At 35.0% G+C, this 19,526-nt stretch overlaps 3 protein-coding genes across 7 annotated transcripts; 2 read left to right on the plus strand and 1 right to left on the minus strand.

Annotated features, from left to right (window-relative positions):
• The first annotated feature begins 380 nt into the window (after positions 1-380).
• On the plus strand, positions 381-9,045 carry LOC124307698 (uncharacterized). Its single transcript, XM_046769659.1, has 13 exons — positions 381-672; positions 979-1,697; positions 1,804-2,016; positions 2,099-2,200; positions 2,485-2,616; positions 2,788-3,063; positions 3,426-3,688; positions 3,771-3,920; positions 4,003-4,188; positions 4,268-5,320; positions 5,410-5,601; positions 5,696-5,982; positions 6,102-9,045. Exons 1-13 carry the CDS (start codon positions 506-508, stop codon positions 7,645-7,647), a joined length of 5,286 nt encoding a protein of 1,761 aa, XP_046625615.1. The 5' UTR covers positions 381-505; the 3' UTR covers positions 7,648-9,045.
• Positions 8,361-13,414, minus strand: LOC124307702 (uncharacterized). Of its 4 annotated transcripts, XM_046769667.1 has the most exons (5): positions 10,571-11,090; positions 10,245-10,429; positions 9,954-10,147; positions 9,546-9,798; positions 8,361-9,453 (listed from the first exon to the last, which is right to left on the minus strand). In XM_046769667.1, the coding sequence occupies exons 1-5, from the start codon at positions 10,587-10,589 to the stop codon at positions 9,325-9,327; spliced, it is 780 nt and encodes a 259-aa protein (XP_046625623.1). In that variant the 5' UTR covers positions 10,590-11,090; the 3' UTR covers positions 8,361-9,324. The 4 variants fall into 4 exon arrangements, with proteins under 4 accessions (XP_046625623.1, XP_046625624.1, XP_046625622.1 ...); XM_046769668.1 differs by lacking the exon at positions 10,571-11,090 and adding an exon at positions 13,289-13,414 and having other exon boundaries at positions 8,361-9,798; XM_046769666.1 differs by lacking the exon at positions 10,571-11,090 and adding an exon at positions 11,629-12,390 and having other exon boundaries at positions 8,361-9,798.
• Positions 12,368-18,826, plus strand: LOC124307701 (general transcription factor IIH subunit 1). 2 transcript variants are annotated; one of them, XM_046769663.1, is made up of 8 exons: positions 12,368-12,498; positions 13,485-13,666; positions 14,001-14,202; positions 15,465-15,621; positions 15,694-16,239; positions 16,340-16,667; positions 16,822-16,997; positions 17,132-18,826. In XM_046769663.1, the coding sequence occupies exons 2-8, from the start codon at positions 13,513-13,515 to the stop codon at positions 17,252-17,254; spliced, it is 1,686 nt and encodes a 561-aa protein (XP_046625619.1). In that variant the 5' UTR covers positions 12,368-12,498; positions 13,485-13,512; the 3' UTR covers positions 17,255-18,826. The 2 variants fall into 2 exon arrangements, with proteins under 2 accessions (XP_046625619.1, XP_046625620.1); XM_046769664.1 differs by lacking the exon at positions 13,485-13,666 and having other exon boundaries at positions 12,378-12,498.
• Positions 18,827-19,526: the final 700 nt, after the last annotated feature.

The following is a 19,526-nucleotide window of genomic DNA, read 5'->3' on the forward strand; positions in this document are numbered from 1 at the left end:
TCTTAATTTTTTTGTTTTATGAAATATTGATTAATTATGTAGGTACCTACTTCTGATCGTTTTGACATGGTAAATTAGTAGCACTTTTGAAGCACCCCACCGTGTCCTGCATGAATTTTGCAAAAGTTTTGGAAAAAATTTGTCTTAATGATGATATTAAAATATGTCTAAATATTGAAAAATCCACCGAGATAAAAAAAGAAAGAGTCCCACTCATTTTTTATTACTACTCGTAAGTCGCGGGCTCATATGCCTATGATTCCGACGTTTGGTGATCACAGGCAAATCACACGGTGATCATTGTATGTGTAGGCAGCTGTGTTAGGTAATTGCGTCATGCGTGGCGCATGCGCAGATCAAGATTTAAGCGGCCGTCATGAACTTGTGTAAACGACGGAACCGTGTTGGGAACCGTGTTGTTCGGTTGTCAAAAGATTACGTTTGAATAAACCCGATGTGACAACTTCGGCTAATGAAACGTTATGATTTACTCTAAATCCGTTAAATGGATTCAGAAGTAAATGTTTCTCGATCTCTTCCGCCACTGGTTGAGGGGAAACTTCACGGCTACTTGAACCTCACCATCGACGAAATTGTCTGGTCAAGACGAAGTCCGGGAGACGTAACTATACTTGCCTCCTGGTGGGGTGAACTCGACAGTGCGCAATTTAGGTTCTTCCTTATTTATTTATTTTTTTAATAATTTTATTACACGTGTCATCCACCGCGCGTCTTTGAAATCAGCTACGACAAATTCAGTCTAGTCCATAGGTTAACCTTCACATAAATTATCAATCTTTGCTTAACGTTCTCCTTTGACTCACCTTTTGCTTGGTTTTAGTTCAGCTTGTTAAGGAGTCGTTTTTGATTTACTGAATTTTAATCTCAATTTTTTTTCTGTTTATGGTGGATCAAAAATACCTTTTCTTAGTGAAATTCAACCTGTTTTCATCAATGTGTATTTTTATTTTTTTCTAGACCAGTCGACATCAAGACTGGTTCACAAACAGTAAACGAAGATACAACAGAGACTTACGCTGTGAGAACAAGTGTCGATTTATTTGCAGAGTATCTGAAAAATTGCGGGACAATAGAGCTTGTGGTTGTGGCAGAAAATACACATCAGGTTATTGCCACAGCTCATGTTATCGATTTACTGGATATATTCGAGAGTAAAACATACTCTAGATATTTTCCAATTATAAATGAGGCTGGGAACAGATTAGGAGACGTTCATATTTGTTTGAAGTTTACAAACATGACGAAAGGTGTTAAGACTACCAGAAAAATTAAACGATTTCAAAAAACGCAGTTTGAAGATCAAGCATTGCACCCTGTAATTAATTTAAAGCCGAGAGTAAACGACGAGAAACTACAGAAATCAAACAAAATGATCTTTGATAATAAGTCAAATTACACATTAGCCATGAGCAATTCTAAGTACATGGACAATGCATATAAGTCTGTATTGAAAGACAAGCGAATGCAGAGTGAGATACCATTGAAAAAATTTAACACCGAAGTTGCTGACAAACTTGTCGCCCAGGTTGTTGCGAGAGCACAGAGATTACGAGGAGCCATTCTCAAAGAAACTTGCAGCGATGACCGTTTAGCTTTGAGCGAAAGTTCTGCTCTAGATAGTCTTACGTCTGACAATTCCATTGAGAATGAAGCCAAGCTTTATGAATACTTTCTTGGTATGTAATTTTAAATTTGGAACTCGAGAGTTTACTGTATTTTTAGGATCAAATGTGGTTTTCATTTGCAGAGTACAATTTCGGTAAAACAAATGTGTTTTTCTAGGAAAGAAAATGAGTCAATTGGATGAGCGTAAGGCGTTAGAAACATTGAGATCTACATCTCCCACACCAAGCTTGATTAATCTAGCTTCTGAAACAATTCAATCGTGCTATAACTGCCAGCAACGTTGTAATCAAAGAAAGATTGTCATGAGCAAGCCTGATGAAGTTGTGAATGAAGTTATTTCCAAAGATTCAGAATCGTATAAGTACAGAGGTAGCCATTATCTGATAACACGTGATATTCTTTCAGTTCCCTGTCACATTACTTATCCAATTGCTAATATTAAATATTTCAGAATCAGGCCCGATTGATCATATAGACAGCATGAAGATTGTCGTAGAGTCCCTAACGTTGTCTCCACCAGGATATCGAAGAGTCCGATCATCTTGCGTTTCTCGTATGTTAATGTAATTTCAGTTTATACGTAACGTAGTTGCGATGCTACAAACCGGAGCCATAATTCGTTTTACATTTCTTCAACTATATTCATTTCCTCAACATGCGAATGTTTTAGTAATGTAGACAAATTTTCTCAAGTATAACATACAAACTCCTACATTTCTTTTTACTATTTTTTGACGCAGCAGATGTAGAATCTTATACTTTTATTCTTTAATGATTGCATACATAGGTACATTATTACAGCATATTCCTGAAAGTTTTGTTTCCACGTTTTATTAGGAGGTGATAGCATACCATTAGCAGTGACGTACCTTGTTGAATATGATACATCATTTACGAAAAAACCGATCAGGAAATCTAACAGTGAGAGCCGCCCCACGAAATTATGTTCCAAAAAACAAGTTGGTCAAGGTATGTAATTTGCCTGAATAAACAAAGTGTTATTGTATCGTATTATATTGTTTTGTGGGACTAACTTTTAAAATCAAATGTTAAAAACATAGAGTCAAGAGTATTAAAATATAACTAGTACTAATCCATACATACAAAAATTATATAATAACAAATATATCTATTTTACAGTTATTTATTTCAATCATCAAGCGATCTTTGACCTGCCAAAACCCTACATTCACATGGATCTACCTTTAAAGTTCAAGGTTTTTAATCGACATTTGAATCAAAGGTCGCCTACCTTACTAGGTTTTGGATCAATATATGTAAGCGAAGTTGCAGAAATGGAAACACTGAGTACAACGCAAAAGCTAGCAATAGTTAACAAAGGCATAAAAATGGGAGAATTAAAAGTTAATATAGAACTGGGCTGTGATGGGATTCACTTTGGAAAAGATTTTATTGGTAAGTGTAGCCTATTATTGTCTTTTGTTTGATAATAACGTTAAATGTTCGCAGAACCTGTTGAAATTTTTTTTACATATGATAACATAGTAAAGTTTTAGACTTGTACTTGTACAGAAGCATTAATGTATTATGAGATTAGAAAAAATTTAAATGTCTGGGCTTCACAGCCTATTAAATTTTGATGAACGTTCGTGTACTCAACTGCTAGCTTCAGCTTGATTGAAGTTTTGAAGTTATGCTAAGATCTCTAGTTTTTGGGATTCTAGTTTTGTTTGTAAAAATAAATAAATAAATGCATTTACAACTCACTCCAAGTGCCGCGAATTTTCGGGAATTTATGTATTTTTATAATTAACCAGATGCAGTAACATCTACGAAGCAAAATATTCCTGTGTATGAGATATCATCGGTGCCTAGCACAACAGGAAGCAAAGCAAAATCAGCTACTGGTAGCAATTCAAAGCCAAACAGCAGGGTTTCAACATCCTCTAAATACTCTTATAGTTGCAGTGGGAGCAAATCTAGTGGGAGTAATAAAAACGGTGTCACGGAGAATAGGCAAAGCGACACAGAAGATAGATATGTAAAAGTCGATCAACCTAGTGAAAATAAAGAAGAAAAAGTTAGTTCTATTTCTATAATTGCTGTTCACAATCAATAGTTCTCCTTATCGTGTTTTACGGTTTAATTATATGATCATACAGACACTTCTGCATGGATTGATATACATAGCTGAAGGTAAAGGATTACCCAAATTGAATACGTACTTAATATGTCGAGCATTTTGGAAAGAAGATAGAGCTACTAGCCAATTGTGCAATGATACTGAGAATCCGTTTTACCATTTTCACGAAGTAAGTTTGTCCAGTTTATTATTATATCAGTTATGAACTTGAAAGTAATTGCATACAACAATTGCGTACACTTGTATTTCAGCTAGTTCCATTGTTGCACGGACAAGAATTGCTCGATAGAACAAAGGATAACTTCATCGTTACCGAAGTTTGGAGTAGAAATATTTCAGGACAAGACAGTTTACTCGGTATTGCCAAACTACCTGTTCATCAGTTGTATGTCGCTTATCGCGATTCTTTAGTGGTTCCACATCTTTTATTATCAAAGGTAATACATAAATTTCAACAGATGATATAACAACTCAAAAGCAAAATATAATGAAATTTATGTGATAATATTTTCTCAGTATCCTGTTATAAGCGTTGACGGATGGGTTCCGATTTCTGAACCAATAACTGGCAACTATTGTGGGGAACTACTGGCTTTGGTAGCTCTTGGCACTGCGGATCAAATCGCTCTTCTAGAAATGACCAGAGGACTTAGAGACTGCAACATAACACCTCGTGTGATTCAAAGTTCTTTGAGGAATGCCTCTCAGAATACACAGAAATCTAACTTGTCTACAGGCGAAAGTCAAGTTCTTAATCAGAGAATTCATGTTCGTCGCGACAATCCTCATGCTTCTACAGATTTCCTACAAGGATTTGATAGCGGATTTCAACATTTTCACGCTGAAGAAATTTATTTTGCGCCTCAAGATAAAAAAACTCAGGAATCACAGACTGAAATTACTACCGTTGAAGATGTGAAGTCTTTTGATACTTTAAATAGGGAAGCTCAAAATGATCCCTCAGGCTCACAAAGTTCAGTTCTACATGCACTGGTTGACCATTTGGCTCAAACACTTAGTGTTCCAAAGGTTAGCAGTCATACTGCAACTGAGGCTCACACTGTTCAACCAAACCATCGTAAAATGTCAACTATTGTAGAACAAATTGACTTAGAACCATTGAGTAATGAAAGTGTTTCTTCCTTGGAAAGTAGTCCTAGAGAAAATTACTGTATGCCCACTGAGATGTATAGAAGTGTTGGAGTTGGCGCAGAGTATGATGATACTGTCAATCAAGTTCCAAGCACAAGTTACTCAAACTCGAATCCTAAACCACTGATCACAGGGAAATCTGTTACACATGATGAATTAAGGGATATGATGGTACACATAGATGAGGAATCATCATTTAGGGCTCACGTAGAGATTGAATGTGCCTTGCACTTGCCTAAAGTAGAAAAACTTGAAGGAGCTATTGAACCAAGTACATACGTGACTTTTCAACCTGCGCAGCAAGATAATGGAACACAATTCGGTTCATACAAAATCACAAATATCTTTCCTAACAGCTGCAGTCCAAAATGGGAATGGAGATGCGATACACGTCTCTCTTCTGACTTACTCGTAAATGTAATACCTAACTAGAGTCATTAATAGCTTGTCTTTGCAAATCTACACATGTCATATTAGTTCTAACTCTTATCAAATTTATGTTGTAGGAACAGAAAAGAATGATATTAAAAATCTGGCGACTGCTAGATCCTACGACAAGTCCAAATTTTGACTTGAATAGGGATATAGTTATTGGATTTGCAGCTGTTGATTTGTCCATATTACTTGCTGGGTTCCCTCTTGTATCCGGATGGTTTCACATCATGGATTTTACTGGGAAATGCAACGGTCAAATAAAAGTAAGTACATAAAATATGAACCCTCGTTAAGCGAGTACCATCAACATATTGAAGAAAAAACAATTATTTGTTATTTCCGTCTTCTTTTGTATAGGTCACTATTACACCGCTGGAAAGTATCTCAATGTTCATCAAATCGACTTCTAGCACAAGTATTCCACACCAACAAATATCGCAATTGACAGCATCCTATATTCCACAGAGTACTGGTGTCCTCTTAGAAAATTTTCTCCCTCCTGTGGAACAAATATCACAAAACCACACTATTAGCAATAATGATGGATTTTGTACTAGTTATAACGAATTAGAAAATGATCCAGGGAATGACATCGGTCATAGTCTAGGTGATGTTTCTATGACGTTTTTGTCGCAATCACTCAAGTGAGTTCAAACCTATATTGTTGTCTATTGATTTTCATATCTCTATATACAGATATAAGTCAATATTGTTATACAATTTTGCATTTTTAATTTTTTATGTGCATGACTTGCAATTACAGGCAAAAGTTGACTGAGTTGGATGAGATTACAAAACGATTGAAATCTCGATTGCACGATGTAACAAATGAAGATTTTGACGTTGACTTTGATCCTGACTTCGATGCTGATGAGCCGGATTTAGAACTTGCACATCATCAAAATGGAAACACTGTGAATGATCACTCTGCGAGAATCGCGCCTCGGAATGTAGAAGATTGGCAACCTCTACCACAAACAACTAACAATTTATCTAGTCAATGCTCTCAAACAAATAGATATCGGGAATCAAATTTTTTTATCGACATCCAAAACCGATACGTGCCAAATAATTACAATGCTAACACAGAAAGTACGGATCCAAATCTAACAGACACCGGTTACTCTACAACTTCACATGTGCACTCCAGTCAGAGTTTGTCAAATGGACATTTTGATGGTGGGAATCGAAATGATGACTATTCTAATAACTGTTACGCGAGAGATGATGTAGCTGGACAACCTACAAGGGGCGCTAGAATGCACATAAACCATTTACTAGATAAATTAACGTCTCTAACATCTGCACCACCACCAGCGGGAAATTTTCCAATCAAAAGAAATATTCACGATTTTATCGCTAGTTTACGACACAACAATACACATACTAATAGAAAATGTAATCAAGAAGTTAATGTGCGAACTGTTCCGACGCAAACAGAGTATCAGGACATTCAGCGCACTGAAACTTATAAAAATCAGAATCCATCATCTATTAATTTACAGCTAAATGTAGTAACAAGAGATGTCAATGAGAATAACAATGCTGCTGACACTACTGCGAGCAATGTACCGCATGAAAGAAATAAGGTATCAACGATGATTCGGGAGGAATTAGTCACCGAGGAAAATAATGATTTTACTGAATTTGACGACTTGACAACACACTTGTTGTCTTCAAATGTTCGCCATATGCATTCGGAGAGTATTTTCAATCCATTATTGTATCAACACTTAATTCCTAATGTTCACGTCTCTGATTCATTTTCAAATCCAAATAATTCTAATGAAGGCGTAGAAAATTTGAATGCAACGAATGACGGAGTTGTAATAGAAGAGTTGGACAACAGATATACAGAGAATTTCAATGCTACTATCAATAATAGGTTGGGTAGACTTAGAAATTTAATAGAAATTGATACATCTTTGGTCGAAGATAATGTTAGCCAGAACAGAGTTCAAGCAAATACTTCTAAAAGCTTAGAAGGTAATGATTTCCTTAGAATGACACCAACAGGGGTGTCCGATGATACTGGCGGAAATATTGACGTTACAGAAGCTAATAAACCAAATTCTGATGAATCAATGACTAGTAATAGTACAGAGTCAACAACTACACTTTCGTTAGATACTTCTTCTGTTAGACTAAGGCAACATGTTGTTGATAATGGTTCTGGAATGACATCCGATTCATCAGTGTCTGTAGTCACTCGACAAGCTCCAGATGGAGGAAACCCTACAGAGGAGACTAACAAACCATTAGTTATCAGTCGCCAAAACGAGAGTGACCATTCTTTAACTGATAGCTAAGTTTTTGGCTTCCATTTTTTTAAGCTCGAATATTATAGTTGTACGATTTGTTCTGATTTTTCAATTCCTCAAGTATTGCAGGATTGGATTTCTGATCAATTTAGGAAGTAGGACGATTCAAACTTTGCTTGTAAATTTCTGTGATGCTGAAAGCTAGCTGTTGGTATATACCAATTTCCAAGTTCTGAACGTAATCAGTGACATTTTAAAGGGTATTGATTATAATTTATGATTATTGCTTTACTTATAATTAAAAATATTTTTAAGGGCTTGTATAATTGTCAACGAGATGTTGTTTCGTTAATTGGATTGCCTGCGTTGTAGGTCAACTTTGAACAGAAATATTGTGTGCAAGTTAATTTTTAACAATTTTTTTTATATCATGTAAACCACAATGTTTTTTAACATATCTTAAATACGGTTATTTTTACTGCTTTACTACTAATTCAAGTTACAAAATGTAATGTTTACACTGAGTCTTACGGTATTTCTACATTTAATCGGTATTCATTTCAGACAACATTAAAATATTGTTCAGAGTTTCTGTTTTCATTGCTTTAAAACAATAATATCTGATTTCGATCCATTAATCTTTGTTGAACTTATTTATAAATCCGACAATAGTATTAAATTTGTTGTCGTATATGAACATTTCATAACAGTTTTTAAGAACTATTATCTCTAGCATAAATGAATCCTTTTTTTCAATACCGTTTATTTTCAAATCAAAGCGATTCTTGAATAGGTGACAATAATTCGTAATTAAATTTCGTTTCAATTCAAAACTTTGTACACGTGGTTTACAAGTTGTATCGATTTCTACAGGCCTCTCAGCAGCTAAAACTAAACTCTTAGTTGTTATATGTAAAGTGCCCACATTTCATCGAATATCTTTTTATGGAATTGCGTAACCAAAACCTTATTCTGCGAATGACAGCTTATGTCGAATAGAAAAATAAGTGTAATACTTGCCCTCACACGTATTTCTAGAACAGCTTGTTACAATACAGTTAATATACGTCAATTGATACAAGTGGTATTACTCTGCATATTTTTAATATCTAGACAAGAAGCAATTCTTTCCTGATTGACTGATTACCACATATACGTAATGTGTAATACGAAATATTATCTGTTACACACAGCTATAATAGTTATACCATATTCTAATACAGTTAAACACTACTATACTATATTATTTGAGGCATTTAACCATTTGACAAGCGAAATATTTTTATATAATCTTTCTGTAAATAGTGCTCAAGTAGAGATATTAGAAATAGTAAGGATTTCATTGTATTGCTATTATGAGAATCATTTAGATCTGTATCACGTGTAATATGCCTAAAAATGAATTGATGTATACGTGTCGCTTATTAAATGAATGTAATCTATTCATATATCAGTCTCTATCATTCGTGATCATACCCACGTTTCATAACAACCAGAGGTAAATCACTGTTTCCGAGCAAGTGAAAAGAACTGATGCATAGATACCTTAGTTCGTTTTTTAATTATAAATTTCACATATTACAAAGTTATTACAACTATTTAACAGCAATAGTAATAAAAAACTATGAAATTCGGATATTTAATTGTAATATTTACATCAAACATGTATAAGCGATACTCTTTTTGCCATATCAAAGTAGTTTTTACTCGAAAAGAAATCGGCAATTAGTCTATAAGGTAAGCTGAAAGATAAGCTTCGCATCGGTTCCATTTTTTTATAACTTGCGGATGCATAAGCCATATTTTGGCAGGCATCCCTTCGTGACGATGTATCTCTGAGCAATCTCGTATTTTCTATAATGTAAATAATTAAATACAAATTCTGTTTTTTGATGACCCCAAAAAACTACAGTATTCAGAACATAATAATTTTTTTTTAAACTTGCACGAAATTCTTTGAGTTGAGGCGCATTGTATATTTTGTGTTCCCTATGTTCCTTGAGCATGCACGGTCTGCATAAAAAGCTTTTGTTACGTTTGTGCCAATAATCACCAAGCGGTTTTCTCTGACACAGGTCACAAATGTCAGTATTTCGCTGACAGCACTTCAACTCAACCCCTAAGCGCATCTTCACACGCCCACCAAAACTGTGGTCATACATTATTTGACGCTTACCTCCAGGCAAGTGAGTACCTGGCCTGAAAACGTTTCTGTTTATATACTTGCTTTTATATTTATCATATTGTTAACAATTTTGATACACGCATCATATATGAGTTATCTCAGTGATATTGAAGCATTAATTTGTTGTTTGTATAAGTCAAAATAATTAGTGGGAATTGAAATTGAATACCCTGGATTTTTGTTGGTCGAGTTATTTTGTCGCTTTGCTGTGGATGAAAACGGATATTTCGATTGTTTAACTTTTGGGGGAAATGTGCTAATGCTGTATTCAGCAGGGGAAGGATGATCGTCGCCATGATTCAAAGTGTCTGCAAAACGTGCAATTCCACTGTACCCCTTTCTACTGATAGCACAAGGACAAGGCTGGAAAAAAGTGATGTTATTGAAGAATATGAATATCCATAAGAGGCTACTCTGTAAAGCAATTGACTGTTTATGTGAGGATTCCTATCGAGAGAACCTTGGTGTTGATAGTTTTAAATGCATCCAGAGGATTATACTTAGTAGGGGAAATGTTTGGAAAGTCTTCATATATGTAATGTCTCATAAACGGAGTCATCCCCTTTTTTGATGAAGTGTCTCTCTCGCATCCTGAGCCAAAAGCTATTTTCTGAAGCTCCTGTTTCCGCACCACATATTCAAAATCTATAAAATATCAAGCAATTAGTACCCTGGTGTTCAATTTATCAATGCAAAAAATTGTGTTATTAAAATGATCCAGTAAGTATTCTTCAGTGCATCAGTGTCTATGTGAACAGTGTAAAGTAGATCACACTTGTGATACACCTTTGCGGCACACCCACATTATCCTTCTATGAAACAGTCAGACAAGTGAGGAAACTACTCAATTCAAATTATGATGAGCCTAAAAATAAGAGTTGAGGGACGTTATTGCTATGGCAACCTTCGACATGACCGTGACATGATATTGACTGAAATGGGATACTTTCATTTTATGTATGTATGAGGGGGACTAAGGTAGCATATTCATTGATATGCTGATCTAACTTTCAAATAAGTAGATACATGTTTGATGACCCTGAGTGACATATCATTAGATGATTTGTATTTACAAGAACGGGCATTAGTTATTAGAGATCAGGAGTTAATACAAGTTCCTTTAAAAATCTGCATCTCCTCAAATTGATTATATAAATTATTCTCTAACGTACATTTAGAATATATGCATGTATTCGAGTGTATTGAATTGAGAAAATGAGAGAAAAAAATGAATATTTTGAGGAAATCGAGAAAAACCTTGCAAATTAATCTCAAAACTTGTCAAATCAATTAATCGTTCTTGGAGTTTCAAGCTTAATGGTATGCTCTAATTGCTGAAAAGCCTAATTTACAAAGAAGATGGGAGAGTAATAATAATAGGTTTGATTCTTGCTTTTTATTCAAATATCAAGCTTTATACGTAAAATAAGTCTGCTTTTGACCGATGGATATAAAATAAATTTATCTACAACACTTATAGTAACAGTTATTAAAAACCATACGAAAGTTGTAACCCTGCGTTTGAATTAAATTGTTCCACACCTCAGAATTTTCATTTTCTTGGCATATTTCATAATATATTGTCTCCCTTCTAGCAATAGAAAAGCCAATGCTGTGTTTACGTTGTAGTGGTGGATCAGTTAAATCTTAGTTTAACTAATTTTCGAAATAAGGAAATAGGTCGATTTGGTTTCTCTTTCAAAGGTTCATAACAAAATGTTCCAGATGAGTGTCATAACTACATAGACAGTGGGTAGAACTTTTAATTAGTCCCCAAGAAAGATAAGTAGATTAAAATTGTAATTAATCTATTTTTCCTTTAAACTCCTCAATTAAGAAATTACCTTCCATTGTGGCAGTCAAGCATTAAATTTCTTAAAGAGAAAACATTATTTTTATAGCAAGCACTGTTACAGGTTCTATAAAACTGGGATTTTTAAGTTCAAAGCCGTAAACCACAGTGCAAAATTGGATATCACGTTAACGAAATCTATTTTTTAAAAAATTCATAATAATATCTTAAAAATCTTCGAGTATATTTGAAAAGGTTATTCGGTCCGTTGACGGAAGAATTCAAAGACGGTTATTAGCCCTGGGCAAATTTTCTCGATCAGTACTCGGCAGGTAAGTCTGCCAGGGATCGTAAGGTGCCGGTAACTTCTCTGTCGACGAAAACAGTTTGACGTACAATCGCATAAGACCACATAAAACGCACGAAACCCCGTTAGAAAAACCTTTTCAAAAAAACTACGGAGTTCAGTCAACGTTTCGTTGTAACATTGTTTTCTGAATCTGAAATCTGAATTCAGCGCGTCAGGGCTGTAATCGATTTTGAATTGTGGGTAATATAGCGGAAGAATAATATGTTGAAACGACGATGATCATACTTTGACGTATTTCCTTAATAAATAATAAACGAGGAGAATAATATATTTTGCAATAATTATTTATTCAAAATAAAAGACCCTCTGAGACGTAATTCAAGCACTAAAACTTTCCTTAAATCATGAGGAGTATTCGTGGCGAGATATTAAACCGGACGTCAATCGGTTCGTGTGTTGTTCGCGCGGTATTCCAGCGTCGGCCGCTGGTCGATGGTGTTGTACCGTCCGTAACCGTCTTCGCGATGCTTTCGCAGATGTGTGTTTCTGCACATGGCTGTGTCGCGGGACGTTCCCGTATATCGCTCCACAATTTGTCACAATTTTTCACCGGTAAATCGCACGATATCAACTTCATTTCACCCACATAAACAGTAGCCAATGTTTATACGTCGGTCCGATATTTTATAGTGATGAATATTAGTGAAATAGTGACGTTTTGAACGTTATAAAAAGTAGGGTACACGGGTACGCCGCATCTCGGTTGCGTGGTGTCTCGCCGTCGAGAGAGAGCACTGAGAATTTTTTACCCCGCTTTTCATTCACAGATTATGACATCTGCCTCGCCGCATTGTGGTGTGCGTCGTATTTTCGATTCGATCTTTATCACGTATCTTCGAATGCGTACAATAAAGAAAGTTTCATTTAGGTGGCATTTTATGATATTCAAGGATGACGGTGACAAACAAGTCTTCTCTTATAATTGAGACTGTCTCTAGTGTCTACTACTCGTACATACATTGTATGCACGTACTACTATCGCTGATGAAACATTTTTCACCCCGCGTCATTGGCTCGGATCTTTCGTTCTAATTTCACATTTACCTTTGAACAATCGTTTATCTTATTTCCGAGCAAAGAGCCTCATTACCGATGATCTGTCAAAATTCATTGGCATTCATTACATTATTATACTAGTATAGTCGCCTTCTGTGTTGCACACATTTTTCTACACGTATATTTATATTACGTATTCTTACGTGTGTAACGTAATGCATATATGCGGATGCTTGCGGAAGAAAAAAAAGATAAAAAGATTTTAAAAAACTGCTGCATTAGTTTCGTTTTTTTATATCCATTATGTACGATATTCTCATTTATTTAATATTAGATGAATACTTACCTGAGAATTGTCATTTAATGTAAATTAAAAAGTGGCACTAACAACATTGCGCAATACGTAATCTGTTAGAGAAATTTTTTTTTAAGAGTTGTTTAAAGAGATATTTGAGGCGATATAACACCTAAGAAAGTTTGATTCTGCACAGGAGCAAGGATTTAAATCATTGTCGACTTGTAAAATGAATGAACATTTTCAGACACATTAGTTGAAGACATACATCCGCCATGACTACTTCTTCCGAAGATGTTTTGATGCAAGTGGGCCAAGTTCGTTATAAAAAGGGCGATGGCACTTTGTATGTAATGAATGAGAGGATAGCATGGATGTTGGATAACAGGGACACTGTTTCCGTTAGTCACAAATATGCTGATATTAAACGTAAGGCTTGATGAAATGATTATGCTGTATTCATTAAAAAACCTCTTGTGAAACTGAAACATATTATGCCAAAATCAGCCAGTTTCTTTTTTTTTTTTTTACACTTCAGTATGATAAATTTTATCAAATTGTGAAATCTAAAATTTCCAACATCCTTACGATTTTACTTCATAGATGTGCTATACGATTAGCATTATTTGAAATTTGGCATGTGTTAAAGTTTATAGATACGTACTTCGAACATTGTTCTTTTTTTACATTCTTGCAAAATTTTTCAACATACGTCGGGTATTTACAATGTTCTCATTTACTAAATTGTCATTGTTTGTTCTAGTACAAAAAATATCGCCGGAGGGTAAAGCAAAAATTCAACTACAAGTTGTACTCCACGATGGATCCTCGTCTACATTTCACTTTGTAAATAGAAATGGGCAGGAGGCGCAGATCAAGGATCGGGATGATGTCAAAGAATTGTTACAACAACTTTTACCTAAGTTTAAAAGAAAGGTCAACAAGGAATTAGAAGAAAAAAATAGGTGAGATATCGGTCCTTAGTTTCCAAGGTGCCTAATCAATATTTACTTCGACATGCCTAAAGTAGAGATCAATTGTATAAGGTTGAAGTTGGTAACTTTAACTAAACGAAAAGTTGAAAATGATTATTACTATTTTGTAATTTTAGAATGAGTTTAGTTCAGTTTGCAAAATTTACGTGCACTTTGCTTTATTGTAGTAAAAAAAAGCTACAAGGGCAGGGCCATGATTATGTTGAAAGAATTAGTTCTTTCACTTTCATCATTCTGTGCTCTCCTGGAATAGAAGTGCAATGTGAATCAAAAGTCCTAGTCGAATAACCATACGAAAATTATCTCTAGTGTCTCTTTCTGGCACTAAGTTATATGTTTTTTCATCAGTAAAGACTGATCGACACGAATTTGCAGGTCCTTATTGCCCTTAGTTTTCAAGTTAATGAAAAAAATTACAACACAATGAAATGTGAAGTTACCTCACGATATATTTAAGACAATTAGCAGAATTGATTTTACTATTTAAAATAAAGGTGGCTACTTTACCTTTACGTATATAATTTGATATTGCGAAAGCCCAATTTGATACAGATCTGTAGTTTTTTTTGCTTGGGAATAAAATACAATTTCACTTGTGAATTAAATAATGGAAAGTGAGAAATGAGAGGGAAAATCAATGAATAAAATTGAAGAAAATGTATTATGGTACAAAACACTTCCATATTTCGTCTGAATATTTAATATTTTTCCAGAAGCATTTTTAATCATGGGGGCGAAAAAAAGCTAAGGATACTGTATCATACTGCATCTCGCGTGGAAATATCTTCTCCCATCACGAAGGTATATACGTAATGGAAAAACAGCAGTCTTTCACGATATTTCACATATACATTCTTGATTACTCATAACAATTAAACACCAAGTCTTCTCATTCTTGCTATAGATGTAATAATGGTCTAACTTCATCAATATCCCAGACTGTTCTCATATTCAAAAATTTATCCACTTCTAGTCACAGTCTATACATCTTGTCACATTAAATAATGCTATTCCTGTCCAATAAACAAGTATTTGTTGATTAGCATGTATCATTGCGCACGTCTGATCTGCTCAACAGAGTACATACGTAGTCCTGAAATTGTTTGCAAATTACGTAATTTGCTGCCTAAATAATTTGTTTTCATATTTCACAGGGCAGGTACATTTATTTTCCTTTCAGAACTGGTTTATCAAAAATGAATTCAATGTTTATTTCTGTATGATTTTTACAGAATGTTGCAAGAAAATCCAACCTTGCTACAGCTCTATCGTGATCTCGTAATCACACAAGTTATTTCCTCTGAGGAATTCTGGGCTCAACACGCAGCTGAGTACACTCAAGCAAAGAAAGGTCAGCGACAGGATATTGGAGTCAATGGTGCTTTTTTGGTAATAGTCAACAACAATATTTGGATTAGTTGTAAAATAAATTGACCCAATCTTATTAACATATTTTTTCAGGCTGACATCAAGCCGCAAACAGACGGATGTAATGGTTTGAAATACAATTTAACGGTAGACATAATCGAATGTATATTTAAAACATATCCTGCGGTGAAAAAAAAGCATGTAGAAAATGTCCCGCAAAAAATGTCGGAGTCTGATTTTTGGACAAAGTTCTTTCAATCGCATTATTTCCATCGAGATCGTATAAACGCAGGGACCAAAGATCTTTTCACCGAATGTGCCAAAATAGATGATCAAGAGTTGAAAAAAGATATTCAATCGGGGATCAGTGACCCATTGGTTGATATTTCTTCATTTGAAGACAAATCTATTGATGAAAATTATGGCACTGGGTCGGGAAAAGCTGATAAAGCCTCTGGCAACATTGTACACCAAAGCATGATCAAAAGGTTTAATCAGCATAGTATAATGGTGCTGAAAGCAAGCACCGCAAATACTTCGCAAGATACGAGTCAACTTCATTTAAATGGAACAACAACTTTGTCAACAACTAAATCGGAAGCTACCAACCAGATCGAAGATCGTGCCAAAGCCAAAAAAGTAAGTAGTTTAGCTGAATCAGTGGTTGCATTGTGAGATCAATAGAATGAACTTGTTTGTGAAAAATCATTATTCATTAATATTTGATATCATTTTACAGCGTAGGATACAAGAGAAATTAGTATACGATGATCTTGATGCCAGCTGTGATCTAAACGCAAAGACCACAGCTCCCCTCAACCTGTCTCACATTGACAGATATTTACATGGACCAGTACCGGGTAGCGGAAGTGCAGAAGCCACCAACGAAGAGCTTCAAGTCACCTTAACGCAACTCAGAAGAGAAGCGAGCAATTGGGTGAATGGGAACCATGTACCGAGACATGCAACAACCTCTTTAGTTAGTCCAGCAGCTGCAGTATCTGCTTTGGGAGAACTTACGCCTGGTGGTGCTCTTATGAAAGGTTTTCGAGAGGATAGTTTAGGACGTAAGTACCCAGGATTTTTTGTTCAAACGGTAGTGAAATTTTTCTGCTGTATATAAAGTTCCAGAGACCCAAAGATGTGGGCTACAAGCTGTTATGCACTTTTCTCTAATCGCGAAGTATTTGATAAAAATTGATGTGCTCTCCCTTGTTACAGAATTAATTCCGAAAGATTTGGAAAAAGAATTACGTAATATGTACATGTGTACGTGCGAATTATTAAGGCATTTTTGGAAGAGTTTTCCACCGAACACTCCCCAGCTCGAGGAGAAGGCTGTTCGTATGCATGAGGCTCTTCACAGATTTCATTCTGCGAGGCTGAAGCCATTTGAGGTAAGAATCAATCTTTAGAGAATAATTTCTTCATTGGCGTATTTCTACGTATCTGTAACTTGATATTACTGATAAACTATTCCAGTCTTTGACGTGGAACTTTTCTTTAAGCTATTTTGATTGTAATTGTACAGGATCGTGTTCAAAGGGAGTTTTCGGCAGTCAGTCAACACTTGACTAGTCACCTGAACCAGCTCTTGAACACTGCCTATAGAAAATTCGGAGTTTGGCAACAAAGAAAATTACAAATGAGGTAGCCGTCGGTACGGTTATTTTAAAGTTATAAGAATTTCTTTTCTAATTTCGGAAGTTTATAAAGAAAGACAGAAAAGCAATATCAATCGTACGAATATTGCATTTTATATGTTACCGTAACTAGGTATCTATGTGGGTGTATTTTGTCAAAGCCAAAGTCGTGTTAGGAAATGCACCTTGTAAGCCTATTTATTATTTAATATTTGTAATTTTTATTCAATACTTTGCTCGAAGTAATACGTTGCTTTCATAATATTTCGAGATATAGAGATCAGATATTTAATACTTTTGTAATAAGCTTTTTCGTAGATTATTTATTTCAACAGATTAGACATTTGTAGAAACCCGTTATAATTTACGTGTCAACAATCTACCTTATATATAATACAGTACGCAAACTTCTTTGAGTTATAGGTGAACACGATATTCACCTGGAACAGGTTTCCGTTCCTCTCCGAAATGCGTAATGTACTGTTCTCATCCAATTTAGAAGACGTCGTGATATATAACTGCCACAATTTATTGTTTCGGACCATAGTATTAGACCATTCATTTCAATTCTGATTTCCGGTCACATGAAAACTGATGAACTGCTGGATGCTGATCCAATATAGGTACCATGCTATAATTAAATATATCTATTTGTTTTTACACTTTGAAAGTTAAGGGAATAATGGAATAAAATGAACGATAAATCAATTAAAAATAGCCCAGGTCAGGGTTAACGGCTAGGCGGCATCAGTACACTTCCTACAACGACTGCGATATACTCAACTAAGTGTCTTAATTGTTGAATCCTATTTTCTACTCATATCACGTACAAGTGTACGACTCAATATTACATTATAGCAGAAGTAAAAAAAAAAAAAAAAAATACGGAAAACAAGAATAAATAACCCTGCAACAATTCTAGTAATTAGCAATAACCAATCACGTCATTAATACTATTATGGATTATCAATCGAGTGAATGACAATTGAATCAACATTGAAATATCATGATCACAAGTTATCACATAATACTATAAATATATATTCTTACATTATTATTATTGTAATATTATAGCAATGAATGTTGTTTATTCTTAGCTGTGTAACAAAAATTTGTTGTTTCAAGGATAGAATTTTGTAATTTTCAGTGAAAATATTTCAAATAATTTGCCAACGCTGGTTTGTTTCTTCTTTTTATTTCACGTATGGAGTGTTTCGGAAGAAATAATAACGGATGTGTGCCTGTAAAATTTTCACAAGACTTTAAAAGTAGGAGAAATGTTTGAAATAGTTAAATTCTTAGGGTATAGTGTTTGTAAATATAGATCTAAGATCTATGTTCGAGACGTTGTACCATTGTTCACGTAATATTTCAAGTTTAATCTTAACATAATTTGATTATCTAGTTAATAAAAGTTGGTAAAAAAATTTTTCACGTTATTTCCGTGGAATCGAACTTATTTTAATTCTAGGGCCATTGTCAAAAAAATATACGTACACATGAGTTGGTTGAGAAGTGTGAGAGGTTTGTAAAAAAAAAAACTCAGCAAATGACTGAAAATCATCACTGTCTACGTATATAGGTAATTGTGTAATCAAAAATACGGTTAAATCAACACGCTTGAATCAATGAGAAACAAATAAATTGGAAAGGAATTAAAGAAAGAAAAAGTATTTTGCATGAATTTTTCAATACTGCAATTGTATAATTTATTGTAAAAATTACATCCGCCAGATAAAGAATGATTACTAAGTAAACTAAATTTTGTTACATTCATAAGACCTACAATGGCACCCTTATAACAGTTTGGAACCCATATCAACCAGCGATATCATTTCGAGTTTTCATCAATCCAGTACTTATCTGAAATAATGTAACGAAATAGATATGCACAAATTATATGACAAAATCGAAGCTTCTGGGTCTCCGTATACGTATATTCTTCGGAAAAAAATTCTCTACCAAGATTCTGCCGAGCTACAGGTAGGTTTTTAAGAATCGGGTCGGAGATGCGTTGTAATGGATGAATCTAACGCAAGGATGGAAGCGATGGACCCACCCCAAGGTCGGGTGCAGTCGGGTGAGTATCGCGGAATGTTCGTGAAGAGCGGGCGTAGAGCGGGTTGATCGTACGAGGAACCGAACCAGAGTCGGGAGGAGGAGTCTCGTGTGTGAATCTCTGCCGACTTAATGTCCCCCTCCCCCCCTCATCCACCTGCGATATTCTTCTGCCGGCCTCGCGCATCGCGGCCGATACTCACGTCGCGTATGTTCGTACGTATC

Source organism: Neodiprion virginianus, chromosome 6, assembly GCF_021901495.1.
Source record: "Neodiprion virginianus isolate iyNeoVirg1 chromosome 6, iyNeoVirg1.1, whole genome shotgun sequence".
Classification (NCBI taxonomy): domain Eukaryota; kingdom Metazoa; phylum Arthropoda; class Insecta; order Hymenoptera; family Diprionidae; genus Neodiprion; species Neodiprion virginianus.

Bases quoted from the DNA above. Each gene is read 5' to 3' on its own strand.
- LOC124307701 (XM_046769663.1), top strand. From the start codon at position 13,513: ATGACTACTTCTTCCGAAGATGTTTTGATGCAAGTGGGCCAAGTTCGT. The intron at 16,240-16,339 runs GTAAGTAGTTTA...ATCATTTTACAG, and splicing joins ATCGTGCCAAAGCCAAAAAA to CGTAGGATACAAGAGAAATT. The intron at 16,998-17,131 runs GTAAGAATCAAT...GTAATTGTACAG, and splicing joins CGAGGCTGAAGCCATTTGAG to GATCGTGTTCAAAGGGAGTT.
- LOC124307698 (XM_046769659.1), top strand. From the start codon at position 506: ATGGATTCAGAAGTAAATGTTTCTCGATCTCTTCCGCCACTGGTTGAG. The intron at 1,698-1,803 runs GTATGTAATTTT...GTGTTTTTCTAG, and splicing joins GCTTTATGAATACTTTCTTG to GAAAGAAAATGAGTCAATTG. The intron at 3,064-3,425 runs GTAAGTGTAGCC...ATAATTAACCAG, and splicing joins CTTTGGAAAAGATTTTATTG to ATGCAGTAACATCTACGAAG.
- LOC124307702 (XM_046769665.1), bottom strand. The intron at 10,148-10,244 runs GTTCTCTCGATA...ACTTTTTTCCAG, and splicing joins TTAAAACTATCAACACCAAG to CCTTGTCCTTGTGCTATCAG. The intron at 9,799-9,953 runs GTATTCAATTTC...AAACGTTTTCAG, and splicing joins TCGACCAACAAAAATCCAGG to GCCAGGTACTCACTTGCCTG.